General features: G+C 40.2%; 2 protein-coding genes across 12 annotated transcripts in view; one reads left to right on the top strand and one right to left on the bottom strand.

The window, feature by feature from the left end:
* The window catches only part of OSBPL9 (oxysterol binding protein like 9), a 164,281-nt gene extending 155,767 nt beyond the window's left edge, over positions 1–8,514 (top strand). For all 10 annotated transcript variants that reach the window (XM_061411993.1, XM_061411994.1, XM_061411991.1 and 7 more), the window contains 9 exons: positions 1,034–1,205; positions 2,345–2,429; positions 3,187–3,297; positions 3,543–3,606; positions 3,726–3,866; positions 5,364–5,442; positions 6,242–6,333; positions 7,469–7,604; positions 7,824–8,514. In XM_061411993.1, the coding sequence (XP_061267977.1) occupies positions 1,034–1,205; positions 2,345–2,429; positions 3,187–3,297; positions 3,543–3,606; positions 3,726–3,866; positions 5,364–5,442; positions 6,242–6,333; positions 7,469–7,604; positions 7,824–7,898 (955 nt within the window). In that variant the 3' untranslated portion in view covers positions 7,899–8,514. The remainder of the gene's footprint in view (positions 1–1,033; positions 1,206–2,344; positions 2,430–3,186; positions 3,298–3,542; positions 3,607–3,725; positions 3,867–5,363; positions 5,443–6,241; positions 6,334–7,468; positions 7,605–7,823) is intronic.
* Positions 8,515–8,843: 329 nt separating this feature from the next.
* The window catches only part of NRDC (nardilysin convertase), a 99,337-nt gene continuing 82,160 nt past the window's right edge, over positions 8,844–26,020 (bottom strand). For both annotated transcript variants that reach the window (XM_061411987.1, XM_061411986.1), the window contains 16 exons: positions 24,816–24,939; positions 24,178–24,264; positions 22,392–22,511; positions 21,225–21,276; positions 20,047–20,197; positions 16,872–16,999; positions 15,198–15,360; positions 14,427–14,458; positions 14,047–14,185; positions 12,782–12,829; positions 12,436–12,488; positions 11,920–12,003; positions 11,308–11,398; positions 10,697–10,813; positions 9,603–9,692; positions 8,844–9,450 (listed from right to left, as the gene is read on the bottom strand). In XM_061411987.1, the coding sequence (XP_061267971.1) occupies positions 9,253–9,450; positions 9,603–9,692; positions 10,697–10,813; positions 11,308–11,398; positions 11,920–12,003; positions 12,436–12,488; positions 12,782–12,829; positions 14,047–14,185; positions 14,427–14,458; positions 15,198–15,360; positions 16,872–16,999; positions 20,047–20,197; positions 21,225–21,276; positions 22,392–22,511; positions 24,178–24,264; positions 24,816–24,939 (1,677 nt within the window). In that variant the 3' untranslated portion in view covers positions 8,844–9,252. The remainder of the gene's footprint in view (positions 9,451–9,602; positions 9,693–10,696; positions 10,814–11,307; positions 11,399–11,919; positions 12,004–12,435; positions 12,489–12,781; positions 12,830–14,046; positions 14,186–14,426; positions 14,459–15,197; positions 15,361–16,871; positions 17,000–20,046; positions 20,198–21,224; positions 21,277–22,391; positions 22,512–24,177; positions 24,265–24,815; positions 24,940–26,020) is intronic.

Genomic DNA, 26,020 nt, shown 5'->3' with positions numbered 1-26,020 from the left:
CCATTTAAGAGAATAGTGATTTTAAGACTGGATTAAAAAAAAAAGCAAGATTCATCTATACTCTATTTGCAAGAGAGAGACTTTAAGTATGTAAAGACATTGATTGGTTAAAAGTAAAAGGATGGACAAAGACATACCATGCAAAACACTAAGCATAACAAAGCTGGTGCTGCTGTGTTAGTATCAGACAAAAAATACTTTTTAAGGTAAGAAATATTACCAGAGACAAGTAGGGATATTTCATATGATAAGGGTCAATTTATCAAGAATAAATAATCCTAAATATGTAAAACAGCTTCAAACTATATGTAGCAAAAATTGACTGAAGGAAGAAATAGACAAATACACAATCATGGTTGGAAATTCCTCCCTCTCCCCACCCCTCTGAGAATCAGTGGGACTATGGAAGATCTAGTTAACCTTTCTAAAACATTACCAAACACTATAACAGTCTTTCTAAGTGCCGTGGAACATTCATCAAGATGTACCATATACTAGGAAGACTTAATAAATTTAAAATAATTGGAACCATATGGAATATATCCACTGATCTTTGAAGAATTAAATTAGATATCAGTAACACAGATAAAATCCAGAAAATCTCCAACTGTTTTGCAGTTAAACAGTGCACTAACAAGTATGAAGTTATGGAAAAAGCAAAACTAATAGTACTGGAAACCAGAAACAGTGTTTGCCTCAGGGTTAAGGGGTGGGGATTGCTTGGAAAGAATGGGGAAACCTGGGGGTAATGGAAATGTTCTGTATCTTGATTGTATGCCATTATTTAAGTACAATCAAGATATAGAACATTTCCATTACACCCAAGATTAATTAAATGGATATATGCATTTTTCCAGTTCATGAAACCAAACAATTAAGGCTGATATGTTTGATTATGTACATTATACTTCAGTTTTAAAAAGGAGCTGAGGTAGTTACTGGTCCTAGGTCCTCTCAGCCTGGCTTAGGGAGTGGACCATGCTGAGGGGTACTGTCAAAAAACGATGTTAAATTTTGTCTTTCTTCCTTGCAGTATTAGTGACCAGAAGGATGCCAGAGACCGAATGGTTCAGGTTGTGAAATGGTATCTCTCAGCCTTTCACGCAGGAAGGAAAGGATCGGTTGCCAAAAAGCCATACAACCCCATTTTGGGCGAAATCTTTCAGTGTCACTGGACATTACCAAATGATACTGAAGAGAATGCGGTGAGTTCTCCACTGATGTTTTTAATTATCTTAGTACTTAGTTCTTAATGTACTGATTCAAGATTTCATTTTATTTAGGGGCAGATGATAGTGGTAAAGGCACTGATTAAAAGATGTTTACCACCATAGAAGAACAATGTTGTTGGATCAGCATATTTTGAATATAGTGAGCAAGGGAAAAAGAGTGGTGCAAGATGAGGATAGAAATTGAGAAACAATATCATGCAAGTCCTCATGGACCATAAGGATAATTTTATGGCTTATCAAGAACTCATTTTTGTAATGAAAAGGTTATTATGATTATTTTGTGGCAAGTGAATTGAAAAGGGGCAAAAATAGAAGCAAGGAAACCATTGAGGAGACTCTGGCACTATTCCAGGACAATAGTTGATTCAAGTTATATTTTGGAGGCAGAGCTGTTAGATTGGGGGAGGTAAGTTCGAGATGAATCCTTGCATGGTGGGCTGGTGCTATTTACTACAAAGGGAAAGATTGGATTTGGGGAGGGAAAAGTCTACAACTCCAATTCGAAATATAATGTATGGGGAGTCTCTTAGACATGTAAGTGGACTGTCATAATAGGGAGTTAGAATTTTAAGAGTCTAGAGTTCAAGGGATGAAAAAATAAGCCCATAGCCCACAGTGGTTGGCACATAGTGTAACTCGCGAATTTTTCCTTTGCTGAATGATGCATTACATGTAGTCCTGCTTCCCAGGCAGCCTCTGGAGAAGGAAATGGCACCCCACTCCAGTATTCTTCCCTGGGAAATCCCATGGACAGAGGAGCCTGACAGGCTACAATCCATGGGGCCACAAAAAGTCACACACACTAAAGACACAAGCTGTATGTTTCTGTTCTTAATCATATTACAGACCTGGATAAGTACCTGTTCTGTGCCAGGCTTGGCCCTAAGTTCGGGACATGATCCTTGCTTTCATGCATGTCTTAGAGAGACTTACACAAAGCAGTCATTCCAATAGTGTAATTAAGTGCTGTGAGAAAAGTATATATGAGATGCTTTGTGAGTGTAGAGGAGAGAGCATTTAACCACCTTATGAGGCAGAGACTCCAGTTATTAGATTGTCTGCATATTGTTTGTTTCCACATCAAAAGAAAATGATGTTCTGTTTGCTTGCAGGAGCTAGTTTCAGAAGGACCAGTTCCCTGGGTTTCCAAGAATAGTGTAACATTTGTGGCTGAGCAGGTTTCTCATCATCCACCCAGTAAGTGACAGAGTTCCTCAGCTACATCCACTTTCAAACTATTGTCTAAAGAGGGTCATAGAAAGCTCCATAACTGAGGTCTCTGCACTGTCCTCATGTTTAATGGCTACCTGTGTCTTCCCAGTCCTGTGAAGATTGGTTCCTCATATCTGTTCCTGGTATAAGTTCCAAAGACTCTATTAGCTTCACTGATTAATAAATATAAAAATAAGGGATTTGGGAAGGCAATTTTTAATGCTTCTAAAGTCATCTTTCACATCATGAGCTGTGCTGTAGCGATCTCAGCACCTCTGAAGACAGTTCATATAAAACAGATGTAGTTTCAGTATGGTGCGGTTCCTGGCCCAATGGAAAGAATGCATGTCTTCCCCTGTTACTTGCTGGATGCCATGTTAAGACTGATTATACTGTATGGGTTCAGGTTTGGGCTGGGGCAGCAACATGCTTGCTGATCAGAACAGACCGACCCTTTGTTTTTAAGCCCTGGGATTGGCCTCACGGTTCAGGAAGTTCCTCCCCATGTGGTCCTGAACAGTGGCTTGCACTGGGGGAGACAGGGTGTAAAGGGCAGGTGGGTAATTTCTGACCACATTCAAGGATGTTCTTTGAAAGGTAAAGGATTTCCCCCATGCAGCCAGTTGTTTCTCTGGGTTAAATAAGGGAGTTGGGGGTGGGAGGCATGTATGTTTATGGTGTGTGTGTGTTTATAAATAAAATGAGGCTATATAGTGCACTAACTGAAACAGTTTCTCTTCAGTTTCAGCTTTTTATGCTGAGTGTTTTAATAAGAAGATACAATTCAATGCTCATATCTGGACCAAATCAAAATTCCTTGGGATGTCAATTGGGGTGCACAACATAGGGCAGGGTAAGTCTGTGGGCTTTGGGTGGACTACAAGTGTTAATGGGAGAACTCTATGTCATTCTTATATGTGCTGGTCATCTGTCTAGTAAGAGGAAATGACCCCAGAAAGTCAGGCTGGATGTCATTGTGTGCAGGGAAGCAAGTGTGTTGGGGGTGAGAGCCAGGTTGAGATGCAAGAGTGATTATCCCTAAACTGAATGGAGATTCCATCAGCTGCTTATGTGAGATTCCATCCCTTCTCTCCACAGGTTGTGTCTCCTGTCTAGAGCATGACGAACATTACATTCTCACATTCCCCAATGGTTACGGCAGGCAAGTAGAGCTGGTCCATTCCTCTGCTGTGCAGGCAGTAGGCCCTGCTATTCTTTAAGTTGTGCCCCTCCTTTCTTTCCTCTGAACTGTCAGCCTTACTGACACTTTTGATTTTGCAGGTCTATCCTCACAGTGCCCTGGGTGGAACTAGGCGGAGAATGCAATATTAACTGTTCCAAAACTGGCTATAGTGCAAATATCGTCTTCCACACTAAACCTTTCTATGGGGGCAAGAAGCACAGAATTACTGCTGAGATTTTGTAGGTATTTTGTTTTTCTGCTTTGATGCTCCTTCTGCATCTCTAAAAGTTTTCCTTTTGTCTTGAACTATAACTTCCATCAAGAATTGACCATTTTAATGGTCCTGTCTTTGTAAACTTATTTTATATTGCTGTGTTTCATGTCTCTTCCTAAAATCCCATCTCAGAAGGAGACCTAAGAACAATCTGAGGTCACTGGTGGGATTTCCTTCCTAGGAACCTGACTTGCAAATAGGAAACTTAAGGAGTCTTCCTGGATCTTGTAGAAATAGGAAACTTAAGGAGTCTTCTTGGATCTTGTAGCCAGCCCAGATTATGTATGCCTAACTCATTATTGCTGGATTGGACCATGAGCTTGTCCATACAGTAGACCCTATTGATGCCCACTGTAGTGTCTCAAAGCCCTTATTGTCCTTGTTTTTTTTGTGTGCCTTTGCTGGGGAAAAACAGTAACCATTGTATCTTTGTTTGGTTCTGTTTGACGCTCCAGGATTAGATGAAGACGTCTGCTGTCCAAGTCAGTCAGTTGGTTTCAGAGCCTGCCTAGACAAGGAGACCCTGAAGGGATTTCTCTGTCCTCAGAGGCCTCACTGGGAGCAGTGTTGCAGATGGCAGACACAGGATTGGTTAACCAGTTTTTTATGGAGATAATTTAATTTTGATGATAGAATCAAAATCCAGAAAATTCTTGGAAGGAAGGAAGGAGGAAGGGACCATGAACAAAAGATGAAGTTTACTAAGGAACACTGTAAAATCCAAAATATTACTGCAGTCAGAAAATAGGGGCAGAGCTTAGGGAGCAGCACAAGTCACCACTATAATGTGACTGCCCCCCTCAGACAGGCAGGCGGGGGGAAAAAGGATGTCCAGAACAAAGACATGGGTGGGCCTGCTTCTCAGAGTTTCTTAAAGCAACCAGCACCAATAGGAACTGCTAGCGGATTTTTTGGCCAGTCACAGTAATTTATAATAAACTGCCTTCTGAAAGAGTGCATGGTGGGCTTCTCAGATAACATCTTAATATTATGGCCCAGCCTGAAGATGAAAGTCTGGTCTCCATCATTGTATCCTTAAGCAAAGCCTTCCCTGACCCTCATTGTAGCAGTGTTGCCCTTGATCTCCCGTGGTTGTCTGGACATAAGAGCAGTTGTCACCCAGAATTTCAGTGGTAGTGTCTCCCCACTAGACTGTGAAGAGCTCGAGTTTGTCGTCTGCTGTGGTCCCAGCACCTAACATATCTCATACCCAGTTTCTGGGATCTTGAATCCATTAGCAGCATCTTTAGGGCATTAATTCTTATAGTTGGCTCTGAGAAAACCAGTTTTATTAATCTGCATTCACAAATAAAACCAGTTTTATTAATCTACCTTTACAGTTGCTCTTCTGTGTTTTGCTCTGGGTAGGTAGGCCACAACTGACAAGATTCTTTGGTAGAGAAATATCAATTTGAGACTGACACATACGTGTTTTAATGTTTGTTTTTTGTTTTTAATGTAGTTCTCCAAACGACAAGAAGTCTTTCTGCTCAATTGAAGGGGAGTGGAATGGTGTAATGTATGCAAAATACTCAACAGGGGTAAGAACATCTGTTTTGCCACTTGTTTCAGGCTTCATTGAATCGTAGCTTGTCCCTTACTCTGGCTTTCTTCATCTGGAAATTTTAACCACCAAGATGAGCTCTAATGCCATCTCTTCAAGCCAGGCCTTTTCCTTCTTCCACCTTTCCCCAGCAGTACAGGTAGTAAAATGATTTTTACTTTCCTGTCCCCTTAAAATACTCAAGAATAATATATGGCAAAAAGTGCTCAGAGTACTTAACATTAGGATTCGTTGTTTAGCTAGTCCAAGAGATTACATCCCAATCATATTACATCCCAACACATAGCCACATTGAAAATATCTATTTTTACCAAGAGCCTTTGCTGCTGCTGCTGCTAAGTCGCTTCAGTCGTGTCCGACTCTGTGCGACCCCATAGACGGCAGCCCACCAGGCTCCCCCATCCCTGGGATTCTCCAGGCAAGAACACTGGAGTGGGTTGCCACTTCCTTCTCCAATGCATGAAAGTGAAAAGTCAAAGTGAAGTCGCTGAGTCGTCTCCGACTCTTAGCGACCCCATGGACTGCAGCCTACCAGGCTCCTCCGTCCATGGATTTTCCAGGCAAGAGTATTGGAGTGGGGTGCCATTGCCTTCTCCGACCAAGAGCCTTTACCAAGACTTAAATAATTTAGGCTTTAGATTGCATATGGAATTCATTGTCTACATCACTAACACATTGTGGGATTTCATTATGAAATCTGTTAATGGGAAGAGTTGACTTTTTCTCTTAGAACAATGTGAACAATAAAACATTTACCCACCTTTTCTGTTTTCTAGGAAAATGTAGTTTTTATAGATACCAAGAAGTTGCCTATAATTAAGAAGAAAGTAAGGAAGTTGGAAGATCAGAATGAGTATGAATCCCGCTGGTAAGGAGACAACATAACTATAGAGTTGTTGCAGCAATGCTCTTGCTGTTGGCCAGGCATAGGTGCAGGGCCAGGTGGCAGTCTGTATAGCAGGGTGTAACAGAGCACAGGTGGAGTCCGAATGCCTGGGTTCATACGGTACTCCACCTCCGGCACTGTAACCCTGACTGTAAGCTAACCTGTCTTTGCATTCTTTCCTGAAATGGGAACCACCTCAGCTTTGCTATGAGAACTAAATGAGATATACATGGAGCCTGTGTATGATGCTTGACAAGTGGATGTTGGCTTCTCATCATCTTTGTAGACTCTCTGTATATATGGATATAGATAGATCTCAGAACATCTTTAGGTCTTAACTTAAAAACTTGAAAGAATAAACAGTCTTATTTGCCTGGACTGCCTGTTCATAGTTGTAAGTGGAAATCTATAAACCTTTATGCTCTGCTGCTCACACGAGGGGATCTTAGGATGCCTACTTTTTAATCCCTACGCGTCCTCACTTATAAAGCATTGTTTGGACCAGACTTGTCTAGCTATCATCTTCCAGGCCTTGAGAAGAAGCCAGATCTCCTCCCCGACCCCCAACCTTAAGCCTCTGCAATGCTTCTCTTGACCTTTATTCTCTATAGTCAGACTGCTTCTCCCAGATTCATTAATTCCAGGGGAGTCTTTATGAAATGGAATGTCTCAGCTCCTCTCGTCTCCCATTTAGTTTATTTAATATAAACCGCTGTTCCTTGAGCTTAATATAAGGGACACTGACGCCCTAGAGAGATGAACTGACAGCCCCAAGGTTATATCACTAGAGGTACAGCTAGAAGTAGCCTGTCTCAGTTGATCTTTCTCCTCTGTTGTCCCAGCCATATATACAGCTTTCTGCATATGCTTTATTTCCTCCTCTGACAACTAGCGGTGGAATCTTCTGAGTTTGTTTCTGTTTTTCACTCCTGTGCCAGCCTAAGGAGATTTAGTCTGTGAACTACATTTAAAAATTACTTGTATGTAATTTAGTCTGTGAACTACATTAAAAATTACTTGTACTGTAATTATGTTCTAGATGGCTCTAGCCTTTCATTTTTAAATTGCTAACTCCTCTCTCCACCAAGTACTCAGCACCTTCACTTCTTTTCTTTAGCCTTTGGAAGGATGTCACTTTCAACTTAAAAATCAGAGACATTGATGCAGCAACTGAAGCCAAGCATAGACTTGAAGAAAGACAAAGAGCAGAAGCCCGAGAAAGGAAGGAAAAGGAAATTCAATGGGAGACAAGGGTAAGTTTGTTTTGGGGAGCCTGCCTAGATCTGCTAGCTGCTGTTCCCTGAGCTGTCATTCATTCATTTCAGGTGAATACTGAAGTACCAAATAAGCATGGTGATAAATAAGATGAACGTTCATTTCACTGTTGAGGGGGGAGCACATCAAATAATTAAAAGTATGATACAGAAGTACAAAACAAGTGTGTAACTGAATTTCCCCCCTTTCTCTAACAGTTGTTTCATGAAGATGGAGAATGCTGGGTTTATGATGAACCATTACTGAAGCGTCTCGGTGCTGCCAAGCATTAGGTTGGGAAACACAAAGTTTGCTCCTGGTTCCAGGGCAGGATGCATAATTAAGCAACAATCTTCCTTTGGGAGAACCTATTCACTCCCTTCTTATTGCAGTGGTTCCTATCTCAGGGATACTGGACTTTCTGATGCAGATGAACAATTAAAGCGAGCAAAGCTCCCCTTTTTCCTGTCTGTGGCAGTTACAACGTTGATTTTGGTCTTGAGAAAATCTTCAGGTTTTGAAAACAAGATGTCTGCTCCTTTTCCAAATCCCACGGTATAAATCCCAGTCTTAAACTCTGCATTCTAGTACTGCTGTTGAGATATACAATACATGTTTCCTAGTTCATATAATCTTGGGTTCTATATATACATATATACATATATATAATATAGCTGATGCCAGATTTTTCATAAATACTGCATTTACTGTAAATATCAGTTCCTCTGAGTTGTTTTAGAAAATTTAGTGTAATGTATTAAAATCACGTGTTAGGAAATTTCATGGTCTCACCTACAATAACTTTTACTTTGGAATTGAACTATTATTAAATTGTATCTAACTCTGGACTGTGGTTTAATTATACTCAATGCTTCTTGAGGCTTCATAAAGTAATTTTTCCAACCTTTTTTTTTAATGTGCTGATTATTTTATGATTAGACTTGGACCTAGTTACTTAGCAACTTTGAATACAAAGGCTGGCTTTTTATAGGGACTCTTCAAATAATGAAGGGGGTCCATCCATCCTGTCCCTTCCTTATACTCCTCTGTTCTGTCTATAGCCCCCACCATGCTATTCTTGTTTTAACTGAACTCTCAAATAGTACACATAGGGCTACCAACCTTTTATCCAAAAATATTTTATTGCCTTAGAGAATTTGTGAAGAATGCTTATTTTTAGATCCCCACCCCACATTGAAACAAAATATAATAAAAGGAATGTCACAGCAGCAAATGGCTCATTCTGAAGGGCAATACAGAATTATCTTTATTTTTAAATACATTAAAAACAACAACACAGGTATTAGCACCTGGCATTTAGGTACTAAGAAGACACTAGTTACATAGGGCCTCTCAAGGCAGTCATACAGAACTGGATTCTCAATCTGAGAAGACCAGAACAGGCCAGGGCATCTCAAGACTGCTCCGGCAAGCTTTTTGGTTACATTTGGCCCACCCTGCTCGTTTCTCTCTGCAGCTGCTATAGTAACGCTCGGTCTGTTAATCACAACGGAAGGGGAAGGGTAGTAAATCAAATTCTATGATGCCAGTGCAAAAATTCAATGGAAGCCCTAAGGCAGGAGTAGTGTAACTTCATAAAATTCAAACACTTCAATGCACAGTGCTTCAGGCCAAGGAGACTGCAGTTTATTTGACTATTTTATGGTAGGGGAGAAGGTTAAGTCTTGATGTGAAACCCCTGATATCAACAATGGGGACGGTACAGTCTACCAGCAGAGGAGAAGCTGGCAGGTAAGTCAGCTGCATCACGTCACAAGAAGAGTTTGAATCCTCACCGGAAGGGGTACCATCCTCTTCCAGCTCGTACTTCCCAAATCCAACAACCTGAAAAAGGCCAAAGACTTGAGGTGAGAGAGAATGCTGACCATGTTTGGGCAAAGACCTAGTAGGATCTAGGACACCAACCCAAACTCAGTAAATGGGTGAGACGACAAGCCTGCAAAGGACAGAGCTACAGCTTAGGTAACGATACTCACATGAACACTGAGCATTTTACTTCCTGGTCCTCTGTGGGCCTTGAACCAGTTGACTAGGTCTGATTTTGAGAACGACTTCAGTGCTTCAATCTTAATGGGAGAAGGGAAGATATGAAAGAAGGCTATAAAAAACTAGCAATATATTTATGCAAAGATAATACTTAAAACACAACACCCTAGCCAGACCTCCTTGGTCCTGCTTATAATAAGCACACTGTTTTATTTTAACATGTTTCAGCTGGCTCCCAACCTTCCAGATAAGGATACAAATGAGCCTGATACACCTTCATGTTTCTTCACACTGACTGACTGGCCGATAATAAGCAGGAGAGGGTAGCAGATGCTGTAACTACAGCTAAGTACCGTACATGGAGTCAAACCCATTATACCTTAGTGTCACCTCTCAGATACATGGTAAGTATTTACCCTCTGGCTTCTAACAGGAAAACTGCAGAACCTCAAGAGTTGGGCTGAATGAAGCCTCTTTGTTAAATACCTGCTCTGCTTCAATATCCTTTGGTAGGGTTATAGTATCAGAGCACTGGACTGGAGGACCCAGAGCTCCTTTAAATGGGATTTATTACTTGAGGCTAGAAGTTGTCACAAAGACCTACACATAGAATCCTTAAATCTGGAGAAGGAACTTCATAAACACCAGAAGTTCACAATTTTCTTTAAGGAGCAGAACCTGTTTTTCTCCCAAACCTTGTAGTGAATCTGAATATATAATACAAAAACGAAAAGGAAAAATATATATATAAAACTGAATCACTTTGCAACAGAAATTAACACTGTAAATCAACCATATTTCAATTTTTTAAAAAGTAGATCTGACTGAAATTGGGGGAGCAAGAGTAAGAAGAGTAAGAATACCCAGCATCCTGCTCACTTGGCCACCTGAGACACTATAGTAGCCAGTCTGGAAACAAGATGTAATTTAATAACATCAAGAAATAGGCAAGTAAATAATAACCAACCCAAGATGAGTGCCCCCGGTCTCTCCTCCACACAATATCAATTTGCTTAGAACCGTGTCTCCTGTTAAATCAAGAGTCCCTGTCAGAGCTGTCTTACTCTGAAAACCATGTTACTACCTCATGGGCAAGGCGGTCAAAGAGATACTGCCGAGTCACCACTTCATTCCAGTTCCTGTCCACTTCCTCCCCAAGGTGGGTGTCCTCGCACTCCTTCAGCTTGATCAGAGCTGTGACCTGTTACCGTCAAAGAAACACTCAGGCATGGCATCACCCAAGCATCCTCAGCACACTGAACCCTGTCTGGTCTGATTTGTGATGGACCTGCCAGCATGACGACGAGGGATGGAGCCAGGAAGACGTGGTCAGATTAAGGTGGGCTACAGAGCTCAAGAACCCAGCACATAGTACTGTTAAGACTAGTGTCGAGGGCTTATGCTATGCTGAGTCACTTCAGTCGTGTCTGACTCTGTGCGACCCCATAGACGGCAGCCCAACAGGCTCCCCTGTCCCTGGGATTCTCCAGGCAAAAACATTGGAGTGGGCTGCCATTTCCTTCCCCAGTGCATGAAAGTGAAGTCACTCAGTTGTGTCCGACTCCCAGCGACCCCATGGACTGCAGGCTCCTCCGTCCATGGGATTTCCAAGCAAGAGTACTGGAGTGGGGTGCCACTACCTTCTCCGATCGAGGGCTTGGGTGACCCAACAAAAGACCAAGCCAGCACAATCACCTGGGTGTTGAATGCATCCTCAGTGAGGTTCTCAATCTTCTCCTCAAAGCTTGAAAGGAACTCTTCTATCTTCTTATCAACAACTTCAGAGCTAAAATAAAACATCTTCCATTAAGTCATCACTGACCAGGTCTCAAGCAGAAGGCAAAGGAGAGAACTGGGTCTAAGGCATATTTCCAGGAAAGGCTGAAGTGATCTCCCCTAAGCTGCAGGAGGTAAGTGAACAGTGAAGAACCCCCACCCCTACTCCACTTCTAGCCCAATTCCCTGGTATCCTCGTAGGAAGCAGTAGACAGCCATGCTGACCATTTCAAAGCTGAGGACCACCACGGCCTAGTACCTTGCTTGCAGCCCGAATGCTAGGTCAGGCATCAGCCTTTCTTGTCTTCAGATATGCCTGAAGAGAGGAAGCAGTAGCAAGCCCTGCACAGTCACCATAGGACTTGAGTCAAACCTACAAACCCACTGGTAAGTCCTGGACCAGGCCATGTATGAGCCACCTGCTGCAGCTGTGACTAAATGGGAAGCAAATGGTCAGGGCAAGGATGCAGCCCCTATTCTCTATGCCAAGAAAAACGATAGCTGGGCCCATCATCTCACTTGTTTACTCACTTGTATTTGGTTGCCTGAGTCCCCACGGTGACAGAGAAGCCTAGAATCCCAGATGTGTTCCTACAGGTAGGGTAGACATGGTACCTATGGCCAGAGTGAAAAGTTCTATGAGCTCGGGTACTCACCTGCACCCTGTCCTTGGAGGTACTAGAGAGCAGTGGGAACGGTTTCTGCCCATCCTTACTGGACCCTACAGGTCCTGGAAGAGGATCCATAGATGTTTACTCTTGGGTTAGGGTATCCACCCCTCTTCTGAACTGAGGACCACAAGGCCAGCCTCTTCTCTTGCTAATCTTGAAACTTGACCAAACTGACAGACTGATCATAGTCCAAGATGCAAATTGCAAAAGTTTTGACAGTATGACTCTACCGAGTGTGACTTGGTAGGTATGACTCTTAAGGCCTGGAAGGGCCAAAGAGTGCTGAGACTGTTCAGTCAGTCCAGCTGATCGACTTAAGCCTGCAAAGTAAGCCCCAGATCTTACTTGAGGTCAGTGCTCTTGCCAGCAGACTTACCCAAGGGTCTGCTTGGTTCGAAGGAAGTCAAAACAAGGCTCTTCCATATGCATCTGTAATTCAACATACTACCCATCAGCTCAACTCCTCCCAGCAGAGAAACCTCCATTTCTTCCCCCCAAAGTGTTAACATGTGACCCCCGAGTCCAGCCTCCCTTACTGCCTTCTTAAATAGCCCAGGCCCATTATCCTGGCTAATACTAGGTGAGAAATGCTCAACAACCAGCTCCCTTACAAACCACAGATCTCTGACCACTCCCAGGTCCCCAGCCCTCAGGTAGATAGGCCAGTCCTCACAGTTGGCCAGGGGCTCCCGAGTATAGGGACTCTCCTTTATGCAACTTACCACAAGCAGCTCCATAAGAGTGTATTCTTTCAGACTCCTGGCACCTGACTGAGAGGAGAAGCTGATCAGACCAACTGAAAATCCAATGGCTTACAGGGCTTTTTAAAAATATAGCTCTTCTTGACAACCATTTATTCAGGATACTACCCTACTCTTCTCCCCCGCCCCTGCCGCCCCACCCCATACCCTCTACTGTTATACTTCCTGCCTTCCCACAAAACAGGAGGTGTGTGCAGACTGGAATCATGCATGATGATCTGTATTCCCAGCCCTAGCTCAGAACTGCAGGTGGACATGGAATTGAGTTCAGTAATCCCTGACCTGCCAGCTCCTGCCCAAAACACACCAAGGACACAACCTAAAGTCAAGGACTTGCAGAGGAAGATAGGCTCTACAGACAAGGCAAAGATTCAGCGCCAGAAACTCAAGAAAAGGACAAGGTGACAAGTGAGGCCGTGGAGCCCTGCCCAAAGTCCAGGCCAGGGATCTTTACGAGGTCAGACAGAGAAGTGATTTCCTCATGTAGAAAACCCAGGACCAAAGCAGCAGATAAAGAGCCCCAGTGTTTGGGAAGTCTGAGATCAGTCTAAACAGACACAGGTCCCCACTGTCCTAAAAGTGAGTGGGACCAAACACAGGCTAGTCTCTGGACCAATTGAGATCAGTGCAAAGCTCTTTCTTATTTTAAGCACCATCCCATATCTCCAGAATGCTGTGGAAAACACATAGGATTTGAAGACAGAAAGTATAAATTTGAACTCCAGCTGGTATGACCTCAGGTAAGTGAAGGACCTCAGATTTATCATACATAAAATAGAGGTGATAAATCCTCTCTCTCAGGTGCTTTGAAAATACTCATTATGACTCTGGAAGCCATTCTATTTATTTTATGTTGGTTGACTATGTTTGCTTTTGTCGTATTTTAAAACTGTCCTTTTAACAAATGTCTTCTTGCTCCCTGGAGTTCTGACTGGTGAATATGTAGGGACTTCCAGCCATACTTCAGTTCTGTCCCTCTGGACTAGTGGCTGGGTGATTAATAAAGCACTGTGATTGAAAAAGGATCCACTTCACTGACAGGAGCAGTTTTTAAATGTAATTGCTTCAAGAGGACATATGACCCCAAGCATAAAACCACAGAGTAACCGCAAACAGGCCTTGAAGAGCATAGGATCACTTCCCCCAGACACTGTGGTCCTTCCACCAGTCTTTAGTGTCTAAAAGACACAGCCATGAGGACAGCTGTGTGCAAAGGGGCCACTGACCTGGTAATATACAGTGACTTCAGAGTTGGCGTCACCCCTGTTCAGAGCTCTCACTTTGCACAGGTGGTGGCCACTGGGTAGCTCCACCACCTGGAACTGCACAGGCATCTCCTGCTCCAGAGGCATGAAGTTCAACTTGCTGCAAAACAATCAGTATGGGTCATCGAGGCTGTGCCTTTATCCTCCTATTCCTGCCCCCAAAATTGAAAGTCAGGCCTTCTACACTGCCTTCTGAATTGCTTTGTTTATATAACTAACCTCAAATAAACCTACAAGAAGCATCTCCATTACAGATTTAGTAACAACTGAATTTTGGTCTCAAGGTCCTCTTGCTATTAAGAACACATAACTCCTAAAGATAAAATTCAACTAATACTCACTCAACAACATATTTCAGGAAATCTGTAGATTCCTAGGAGGTGAAAGAGAAGAAAATAGCTATATCAGACTCTACTGTCATTAATTTCACCCCAAACCAACTAATACCAATGTTCTAAGTGCATGGGAAGCCCTGGAATGCATCAGAAAGCAGATACAGTCTGTCACCCAAAATGCTGTTCATTCATTCACTGGGTTTATCACTCATTAACTGGGATTATCATTCACTGATTCAATATTGATTATGTTTGTTGAATACTAAGTGGCTCCTTTTCTGTTCTCCCTTGGTGCTGTTTACTGTCCACTGTGAAACTTTCTCCACTGGGGGATCAAACTTAGTTGTCCGGTTTACCCCATTAGGCTGTGTTTTAGAAACCTGGATCTATTAATACAGAGCCTGGCATAGAGTGAGCAACAGAATACACTTGATACTAAGTGAATGATGTATATATATATACATCCCTCAGCCCTCCCCAGCTCCCACTTTAATCTCTAAATTAAACTGTTTCTAGTTTCCACAATTGTCAACAAATGTAACCAGTACCATGTATTTACCAAACCCACTTAACTCAAAATGCGGTCCAATACCAGTAGTCTCTTTCATAAGAAAGTCTTGTCCAGCACTGAAAGGGCCAAGTTCCCTTCTAAACAGACTGTGACGATGCTGGCCTGCCAAAATTACAGAGCTTCCCCTTTAGGGAAGAACTAATAGAATTCCAGAGCGCAGAACAGCATTCATACCTGGCCTGTACCAACAGAACCCTGACACTCACTGTGCTTGTGACATTTCCTTGTACCAGGCCCTCAACAAAGAGCTGGGCTTTGAATTCTCTGACGAAGCTCAGCAGAGACTCAAGGGAAAGGCCATCCATCAAAGCGCGATACTTATCAATCATAGACCAACGGGAATACTCCAGGATTAAAAGCCGAACATCTCTACAGAGAGCAGGAAAAAAAAAGTCTTATTGTAAGAAATGAATCGTAAGGGTATAGGATTGGGTTAAGTTTCTATAGATGATGTGTTTCTTTAAAGTGACAATTTCTATCACTACTTAAGATAGGGAAACAATGTCATAAGCAGCAAAAAGCATTTAAAACTGCATATATAGACTATTACATAGATTATTAGCTCATTGGTAAAACTTATGTTTCAATTGCAAAATAAAACATTTCACACAAGCTGCCAAATGAGTCACAAACCAATATTACTATTTTGATTTCAAATCTCACTAGCATTTATTCATTACTGGAAGTGACCATCATGTATATCTACAATGACAATACAGCATAACTGGCTCTAGGCAAGAATCAGACTAACCCCCTCCCACACGGTAAGCTATTTATTTATTTTTCTTAGTAAGCTGTTTAAATATGGCCAAGTTACCTAACATTTGTGGCTCAATTTCATTTGTAAAACAAGGGAAATAAAAATGCCATACTATTATCAGTTTTGGTGAGAATTAAATAAATACACTTAAAGTTCTTAGATCTAACACATACCAAATCTTCAATAAACAAGTACTATTACTCTACCACATTTTAACAAAGTAGTATTCAGGAGTTATAGGATATATGGGGCTATTTTTAATTATATCAATAGTTCCAGACAACTCTCCTTTCCCATTTATATTTGGTTATTAGTTTTTATAACTTTTTGTGATCAGATTATCAGTTATTACATGTCTGATTCTTAACTACTCCCTCCCCTGCTTTCGAATTTTGGCCATTTATGGTCTCATTATAACTATGTCTAATGCAGGGTATTTACAGATGCCCAGCAAACAGGTCAAGTAGGGGCTTGCAAGCCATGTGCATAAAGGGCTATATCTGCTCAGAGGGGACTTTTTCCCCCCTCCCACAAAGGCTCTACCTGCTGACAGAGCCTTTTTACCCTCAAGAGTGTACTTTTTTCTGATTCACACAAAGGTACCCTATAAGCTACCACTGGCCCTAGATTAAAGAACAGGCTCTGGTGAAAGGCCCAAGATGACTGCCTATTAGCAGAGGGCATACAGACTGTCCAGAAGCGTCTCTGCTCTCTTCTGCAACCTGACTGAATTCTGGACAGCTGCAGTTGTCAGATAAATGACCTGTTAGGCAATTTAACTCAGCTACTTATCATAACATCCAATACACTAAGCAATTTTGAGCTACAACAAAGTCAGCACTTTTTGAACTATTTTTTACTTAGAAACTAGGAAAAAACACTCTTTTAACCTTTAGCCTCTAATTAAGTATAGTAGACTGTCTGCAGTCCTCCTCACCGATAACTACTTACACTGAGTTTAGGAACTCTCTAACTCTATGGTCTAGTTTCCTAAAACACAGCACAATTCTATCACATCTGAATTAGCACTGAAACAACAGCCTCACTCCCCACACTTAATTCCAAGGAAGGCATATAGTTTTAGGCCTTCAAAATATAAGCTGATCCCATGTATACATACTTGGCCAGAGTTTCAGGCTTGATGAGGATGTTAAAGTAGGTCTTCTTCAATTGCTCAGTTATCATTGTAAACACAGCTGGTGTGGAACTGAACTCCGCTAAGTAGTCAATAATAAGCTGAAACAGTAGCTAAGAAGAAAAGAAAGAAACACCGTAAGTGGAGAAACATGTAAATCCACTGATTTTTAGGGGGAAAATGTTTCCCATTGGTTTCTACCAGGGGTTCAATATGATAAAATAGGCATTGTGTGGGACATAAGTACTAATGACTCAAAGAATCTTTTTTTTTTTTTCCCTTAACCCATGGCTACACCACCTAGCTATTTTTTTTTTCCAGTAATTCATTTATTTATTTTTGGCTGTGCTGGATCTTCATTGCTATGTAGGCTTTTCTATAGTTGCAGTGAGTGGGGACTGCCCTCTAGTTATTGTGATCAGCTTCTCACTGCGGTGGTCTCTCTTGTTGTGGAGCAGAGCCTAGGCTGCACGGGCTTCAGTAGTTGCAGCATGTGGGCTCTGCAGGTGCGTCTCCCGGGCTCTAAGCACTGGCTCAACAGTTGTAGCACACGAGCTCCGGGACATGTGGGATCTTCCCAGATCAAGGATTGAACTGGTGTTTCCTGCATTGGCAGGTAGATTCTTTACCACTGAACCACCAGGGAAGCCCCTCCCTCAAAGAATTTTTAGGAGCTAAAATTCTCAATAATTATAAAATCTGAAGGAATAAAAATTTTCTTTTTCATAATTTTCAGAGGTATTTTAAAACATTTTTTCCTTCCCATTAAACTTAAAAATAATTTTATTGAGCATCTCCACTGCCCCAAAATTTGATTTTAACTGGGAGGAGATAATTTAGGAAATAATGACTTTGTATCAACCTGTGCTATCCAGAAACATGTGGAGTCTTCTCCCTTAAAGTCTTTTATATGCTTCAAAAAGATTTATAGCTTTCTTTAGATAGGTTCTATACTTTTCTTCTTTATTCTTACATATTTGATTATTTTTCTCAATATTATAGTGACATATTTTTTCCCAATCCATTTCCAAGTGGTTATTACACTACAGGAAAATGAGCCATTGATACACTGTTCTTATGATGAGTCATATCACAAATTATTTTTTAAATTCTAATAGTATTTTGCAAAGAAAAATGCTTTTTCTCTTCCAGGTGTTTTTATTTTTTCACTTTAATACAGTAGCCAGAAATTCTAAAAATAATGTCGACTAATAGAAGTGATCGTGGGTATCCTCGGCTTGTTCCTAATTTTAATGTTCAGGATTTCATCAGTTAGTATAACATCTGTTATTGTACATTTAATTAAGATTTTTATTGTGGTTGAGTAACCTCCCTTTATTCCTACTTATTAGGAATGACAGCTCAAATTTATCAAATAATTTTGGGGGCATTAATCACTATATTCATATAGTATTTCTCAACTGACTTTGATATAATGATTTATGTTCATTATCACTATATTCACACAGTGTTTCTTAACTGACTTGTGTTATAATGATTTATAACAGCTTCATAAAACTGAACAACCAACTCTTTGCTTTGCTGGCACTGGTCATGGTCAATTATTCTTCTTGTTATATTTGAACTTAACTTTCAAGTTTTTAGAATGCTTGACTCTGTATTTCATAGGTGTAAATGATCTCTAGTTTTATATATGTATTTATAGTATTTATATAAAGTTTTAATGTTACAGTAGGGAAGCTTCATAAAATGAAGAACCTCAAATACTATGGTTTGTATTTCTAAAAAGCTCTCCAGGTAATTCCAAAACATACCTATCAAATGACAACTACTGTATTTGGCTTTAATATGTTTGGATTTTAAGCTACATTATATTTACTCTTTTGAAGGTTACTAAAATATTCCATGTGTCTCCTCCTAAGAATAATTTTTGTTCCCAGGGGAGACTGACAAGTAAGAGGGTATAAAGAAGAAAACTACTCTTCTCTAGGGTTTTTGCTAAGATATGGAGGCTATCACCTCTTAGCACAGGTCTAATTACTTCCAGGTCCTCTCCTCCAGAATTTTTCTTAGATAAACCCAATTCCCCAAATGTTAATATATGTTCTACCCAAAAAACCAACATATAAAATTTATTGTTGGGTACATTATTTTACCTGGTTCTTGGTATTTCTTCCTTTACTTATGAAGTACTGACAGATGACATTGAAACATATTCTTTACCAAAAGATAAATCACTAACAAGATATAAACTCTGTTTCTTAAGAGTCATAAACTTAGAAGGGAACAAGACACACACACTTGAAACAATGGAAAAGACTGTAAGAAGACAAAGAAAGAACACAGACATCTAAGTTCTACTCTTCGTCAGGGTATCAGGGAACATGTCAGGTGTTTTAAATCTGTCCTTGCACTATGGCATGAAATTACACTCAAAAAAGAAAACAAAGAAAGAGCTAGTCACTCAGTCGTGTCCAACTCTTTGTGACCCCATGGACTGTAGCCCACCAGGCTCCTCTGTCCATGGAATTCTCCAGGCCAGAATACTGGAGTGGGTAGCGTTTTCCTTCTCCAGGGGATCTCCCCAACCCAGGAATAGAATCTAGGTCTCCCACATTGCAGGCAGACTCTCTACTGTCTGAGCCACAAGGGCAGCCCAATTACACTCAAACAAGTCCTAAATACCAGTGTTGGCTGCAGAGAAACTGACAGTAAAGAGAAGTATAATCAAGTCTGAAGCACAGGCTGTGCTGTATCTATTACTAATGTATACAACACTAATAAATGTAATTAATCGAAGAATATATGTTGCTCTTATATGTGGCCAAAGTCAGAATACCTGCCATCAGCCAAAAAAACCATAATGATCTCCAGGCCAGAATATTGGAGTGGGTAGCTGTTCCCTTCTCTAAGGAATCTGTCCCACCCAGGAATCGAACCAGGGTTTCCTGCATTGCAGGCTGAGCTACCAGGGAAGCCCAATAAATACAATTAATTAAAGAATATATGTTGCTCTTATATGTGGCCAAAGTTGGAATACCTGCCATCAGTCAACAAAAACCTAATGATCTATATTAATACATATTTCTTTTCATATACAGCACCTTATGCACAAACCTCTATGCTTGGTGCTATAGGCACAACAAACAAATAGGAAATTTTAAAGTTGTCTGCAAAGAAATCAGAGCACTGTACTTACAGGTAGTTTATGGTTGAATCCTTTCACTCGAATAATTAAACCATGTTCTCCAGCGACCAGCTTATACTCCAGCTGTGCCACATCTGCTTCATAAGCTGGTTCCGCAAGGTTATGGGTAAGGATATTGACAAAGATATCAAAGAGGACCACACTAAGAGTATAAAAATGCAAACAGCATCATTAACTGACAAGAAATAGACAAATTTCCTTCAACTTAGAGTAAGAAACTTCACTTTTATAAAGATGTTAATTCACTACTCCAGAATGTAAACTCTATATACTAACTGAGCTCAAAGGTAAATACAGCTTACTAGGGCTCGGGTTCACCAGGGCATTACAGAACTCCCACCTTCAGCAGTGCTCCCCTAATCTTTTTCATGTCATGCACAAATAGAATATGATAATATTTAAGTTGCACAATGGGATAAGTGTAAAATACATGAAAAGCAACTGGCCCAAATGCTCTGGCTATCCCTGTGGCCTAGGTTTTCTGGCCAACAAATTAAAAATCTGAGGGAAGAGAGTAGGGTCATGTTTTTTTGTGTTTTTTTTTTGGCCATGTGGCATGTGGAATCTTAGTTTCCCAACTAGGAATCGAACCAGAGACTGATGCATTGGAAATGCATAGTCTTAACCACTGGATGGCCAGGGAAGTCCTGTAATGCACTTTTTAGACTGGATATTAATAATGTTAGTGCTATTTGTCAGTTTAAGGCTGGATTTTACAGGTTAAGGGGCAAAAGAAAGGAAGAAATGTAGTAACATTTCCTGAGCACCTCCTATGATTCAGGTACATTTTAGGCTCTCTGACCTCCCACAATACAGCTATCTATATAAACGTGTAAATAATTTGCTAAGAATGAAGTAAAATCAGACTCCTTGGCAGTCTCAAAATACAGGTCAACAGATTCACACTAGTCCTCATTATATACTGGAGGCTAACCCAAGCTTATCTTTAAGGAACTTTCTCAATCCAGTACAAATAAGTGCTGGAGACGGAGCAGCCACAATTCCATCTTAGTGATTCACACAGATAATTTGTTTTGGGCACATAGAAAACACATAAATGAGGAGCACAGCTCAAGTACTGACAAAGAGAATGATACAATGATTCAGAAATAAAAGTCTTTCAATAATTAAAATATATATATCTTCCAGAAAAGAGGACAATTTCTTACTTTGCTGCAGACTTCTGTATCAAAGGTGAGATCAGATGGAAACGTATATATGCTGAAAGAAAAAGACCCTAAATAAGAAACTAATGGCCAGAGGCCTCAAATATTTAGTACATCTGTTATTTTCCCCCAATATGATGATGTTTTAAAAATTCTGAAATAAACCACTAATCCTTAAATCCTCATTACATTTTTATCCTTAAGCGTCCTTAATAAGTATATTTACCATTCCAAATAGTGTCCAGAAGGCATACTTTAATCTATAGGAAAATCACATATATAGACAGATATACAGAGAGGCCTATGAATACTCTTACTATCAATAGCCTTGTTCAGGAAAAATGCATATAGAGGTATACATGTCAAGAACATTAAGGGAAAAATACCAATGCTCACAGAAAGTTGTATCAGTACTGTTCCAAGGAAGCGGAATAAATGTTAAGAACATTTTTAGAAACTCATAATCTATCCAAGAAAAACTGAGTAAACACCTTCCCAGTGAACTCAAGAATCCCTTAGAACTATAGTACAGTTGTGTCAAGGCTACGGGGCTACATGGCAAACAAGAGCACCTACCCTTTGATTCCAAGTTGCTTCAGTAAGTTCCTATGCTATGCACAAGAACACAAAATTTAAAAAGCAACACAGTTTGGGCTACCATGTTGAAGATAAGAGCTTCAGAGTCTGGTTAACTGTATATACAACACTTCCTTTAGGCTGAGAAACAAAGAGTACAGGGAGACAGATGGAGGATATTTCACATTTGTAATGCTGGACTTGGCTATCTATCACGTCTAAGAATAATTCCTTTCAGCATACTCTTACTCTTGATTCTCTTTTTAACAATAATGTTCAAAAAACACCACCTGCTGCCTGAGACAGCCAAACACCTGGCTCTGCTTTCATTTAACTGAGAAAAAAAAATCAAAAAATAATTTCATTTTATGCTTGAATCCTTATTTATTCCCTGGAATCTGTAGTGTACATAAGAATTTCTGTGACAGCACAGGAGCATAGTATGGATCCGACAGGTAAGCCTGGAAAAGGTCTTCAAGTAGAAGGAAAAGAGGAAAGGAAGAGATGTGACAGACAAGAGGTAAAAGGTTGTGAGAAACTGGAGAAAGTTTGGTTATACTTATTTCACTAGTTTTAAGGAGGTAAACATTTTACCTTTGGGGATTTTGAATTTGTTGTCTTTCTTATACCACAGGCAACCTTGTGGAGTATTCACAATTTTAACAGGGTATTCTGTCTCTGGACAATCAAAAGCCTTCAACATGAAATCCGTGGCTAACAAAAGCAAAAGGTAATAAATCACTCAGTTATCACAACAGAATTTCCATCAATCTGTTCTTGGTTTCAGAACTCTAGGTAACTCTTTTTTGAGGCAAAAACATGTCAAATTCAAATGTTAGAGTACAATAAATTAGTAGAACAATACTAAAAAGAAAGTCCTCTTGGCCTTGCTGCTGCTGCTCCTAAGTCGCTTCAGTAGTGTCCAACCCTGTGCGACCCCATAGACGGCAGCCCACCAGGCTCCCCCGTCTCTGGGATTCTCAGGGCAAGAACACTGGAGTGGGTTGCCATTTCCTTCTCCAATGCATGAAAGTGAAAAGTGAAAGTGAAGTCACTCAGTCGTGTCCGACTCTTAGCAACCCCATGGACTGCAGTTTACCAGGCTCCTCCGTCCATGGGATTTTCCAGGCAAGAGTACTGGAGTAGGGTGCCACTGCCTTCTCCACTCTTGACCTTAAACTACATGAACTCTGAAAATCTGTAATTTCCCAAGAGCTGACTAATCTTAACTGTGAGAGGGACCTTTGGTCAAAATAATTGTATAGACCAATTTATGAATGCATTCTTGAATGAGAATGTCATTTACCAATTTACATATTCAAAATTTACATATTTTTGAAAGTTAACAAATAAAACCATTTTAAAGTGAACAATTCAGGGGAATTAAGTATATTCACAATGGTGTGCAACTACCACTTCTTTCTAGCTGCAAAACATTTTTATCAACCCAAAAGGAAACCCCTAAGCACTAAGGAGCACTAAGCAGTTGCTCCCCATTACCCATTCCCCCCTGCCACTGGCGACCATCAACCTGAGTTCTGTGTCTCTATGGATTTACCTATTCTGGGTATTTCAGGTGAAAAGAATCATACATGTAAACCCCTTTTGTCTGTCTTCTTTCATTTACCATGTTTTCAAGATTCATCCATACTGAAGCATATATATCAGTACGTCATTTCTTTTTATGACAGAATAATCCATCATTGTATGTATATGCCATAGTTTGTTTATCCATTTATTCATTATGAACACTAGTTGTTTCTACCTTTTGCCTTTCGTGAATAATGCTGCTATCAACATGCATGCACATGCATTTGTTTGAATATCTGTTTTCTTTTGGGTATATACCTAGGAATAGAATTGCTGGAAAAATGAAATTCTGAGTAAATTATATTTGTCCTAGACCAGTGACTTCCTCACAGTTAGAATTATTTTCTGTTGTAAGCTAGTAGACAGGTTAACACACACATATACCTACCGGGAACAAAACTTCTGAAAATAATACCCTTTCTTTATTTAATGAAACATTTTGCTATTTTCCACTCTGATTTTTTTTTAATGCTTTCACAGTTCATTACACTGGGAGGCAACCTGTAGTTTGAAAACCTCTAGAATAATCAGACAAGATAATGGCAACACCTAGAGGGACTGACATGAAAGCATCAGCTATCATTGACCAGAAAAAGTCCCAGGATCTATGCTTACATCCGGTTTCCTGCAATCACCAACTGAACAGTCCAGGACAAGTCATTTGGCTTTTTTGAGCTTCAGTTTTATCATTTGGAAAAGTAAGAAAACTGTAATGCTCATCCCAGAGATCAGGTGTTATTTAATATAAGTACATGGATGGATTATGTATAATGATTGATATTTCACTGACCTATGTACTTGTTTTCAGCTGGAAGATGAAGATCTGGATTCAATTCAAAATCACTCTTCCACAGTTCAGCCCAAGAGTTTTCAATATCTGTAGAGATAAAAGACAAACTGATTCAATAAAGAATGCAGTGTTCAGAATTCTCATAGTAACAAACCAGTCAACAACTGGTCTTCACTAACCAATTCTTTTTTCTCAGGAAAACTGTAAGTGACATAACCTGAGTTTCCAAACTCTTGCTACTCAATGGGTGGTTTCATCAGCCTTGTTATCACCTAGAAAGTTTGTTAGAAACACAGAATCACAAGCTCAACTCTAGAGCTACTGAATCACAATCCATATTTTAATAAGACCTCCAGGTGATATGCACACTGAAGTCTGGGGGGCACTTTTCTAAAATACAGCCAAAAATATCCCCAGGCTCCCAAAGACAACAGGATTTTCTCACTAGCTAATACAGATATAAGCACTGCAGAAAACAATTTCCAGGAAAGTAATATAAATCATTTTCATTTCAAAGTAAACATCTTAAAAAAAAATATATCATTTTCCCCACAGGAACTACCAGACAAACTATTAAGGAATAAAACTTCCCAGGTGAATCATATACCTAAATGTAGGACAATTTTAAAATATTTTACCTTCCATACTATATTGAGTCCCAAACCATTTCTCCTTGAGGTCACATTTTCCCTCATTAGCACCAGACAGTAGAACAAGATTTGCCTTTTGAGGAACTAGCTGATTAAGGGCTTCAGCAATGACCTAATTGGGGACAGGGGGAAAGTGGAGGGGGGAGACACATATACAACAATTATAACTTCACTCTAATACATCTCTGTTAAAAAGGCAAAGCCACAATATGTTAGACACCCTCAAGATCCTAGCACCTTAATGCTCATGAAACTGTCTATAGTCCATGACCACCCTAATTGACAAAACTTCATTAGTCTATCAGCAGCTTCAAATATCTTTCTTCAGAATGCTCCAATAGTTCTCATCTCAAATTCTACATAAGAGGACTAGCAGTGAAAAGAGCTATCATTTACTAAGCTTTTACTATGTGCCAGGTAGTATTTCATTTAATCCTAACAATAACCTTAAGGTATACCCATTTTCCCTGGTTCGGGAAGGTCCCCTGGAGAAGGGAATGGATACTCATTCCAGTATTCTTGCCTGGAGAATTCCATGGACAGAGAAGCCAAGTGGGCTACAGTCTACGGGGTCACAAAGAGTCAGACACGATTGAGCAATTAATAGTTTCACTTTACTTTTCATACCTATTTTATAGAAAGCACTCAGCCTCAGAGGTTAAAGTTTAAGTAATTTGCACAGATTAAAGATTCTATAATCTGCACAGAACAACACACCTAGAAGTGACAAGTGGAGTTCTAACCAAGTTTGTACATAATTTCAAAAACTATGCTCTTAACTATTATGTATTATACTACTTCAAACACAAGAATCAGTAAAATGATTCAATGTAGAGCCTCCTGTAATAATCCTTCAGCTATGACAAGAACTAAGCATAAGATTTTTATGGGTTAGATTTGAAACCCTAACTACTACTTAAAAACATTTCTTTGAGAAAAAAACAACAAACAGTGGTTCAGAAAAAAATACTTGGACCCCTGGGCACAATCATCCTAGGGAAATGACAAGACTATGTGGTTACTGCTTCCTCCTTTCCCTTTCCCTATCTTCTTTAAAATTAGTAGTTTTACAATACCTACCATCATCACAGTCTCTCACCTCAGCACTATTAACATTTTGGGCCAGATAATTTCTAGTTGTAGAGTGCCATCTCCTGCACTGTAAAATGTTCAGCAATAACTCTGGCTTCTAC

This window comes from Bos javanicus, chromosome 3, assembly GCF_032452875.1.
Source record: "Bos javanicus breed banteng chromosome 3, ARS-OSU_banteng_1.0, whole genome shotgun sequence".
Lineage (NCBI taxonomy): Eukaryota > Metazoa > Chordata > Mammalia > Artiodactyla > Bovidae > Bos > Bos javanicus.
Note: the sequence above shows the minus strand (reverse complement) of the source record. Positions and strands in the feature narration are given on the sequence as shown.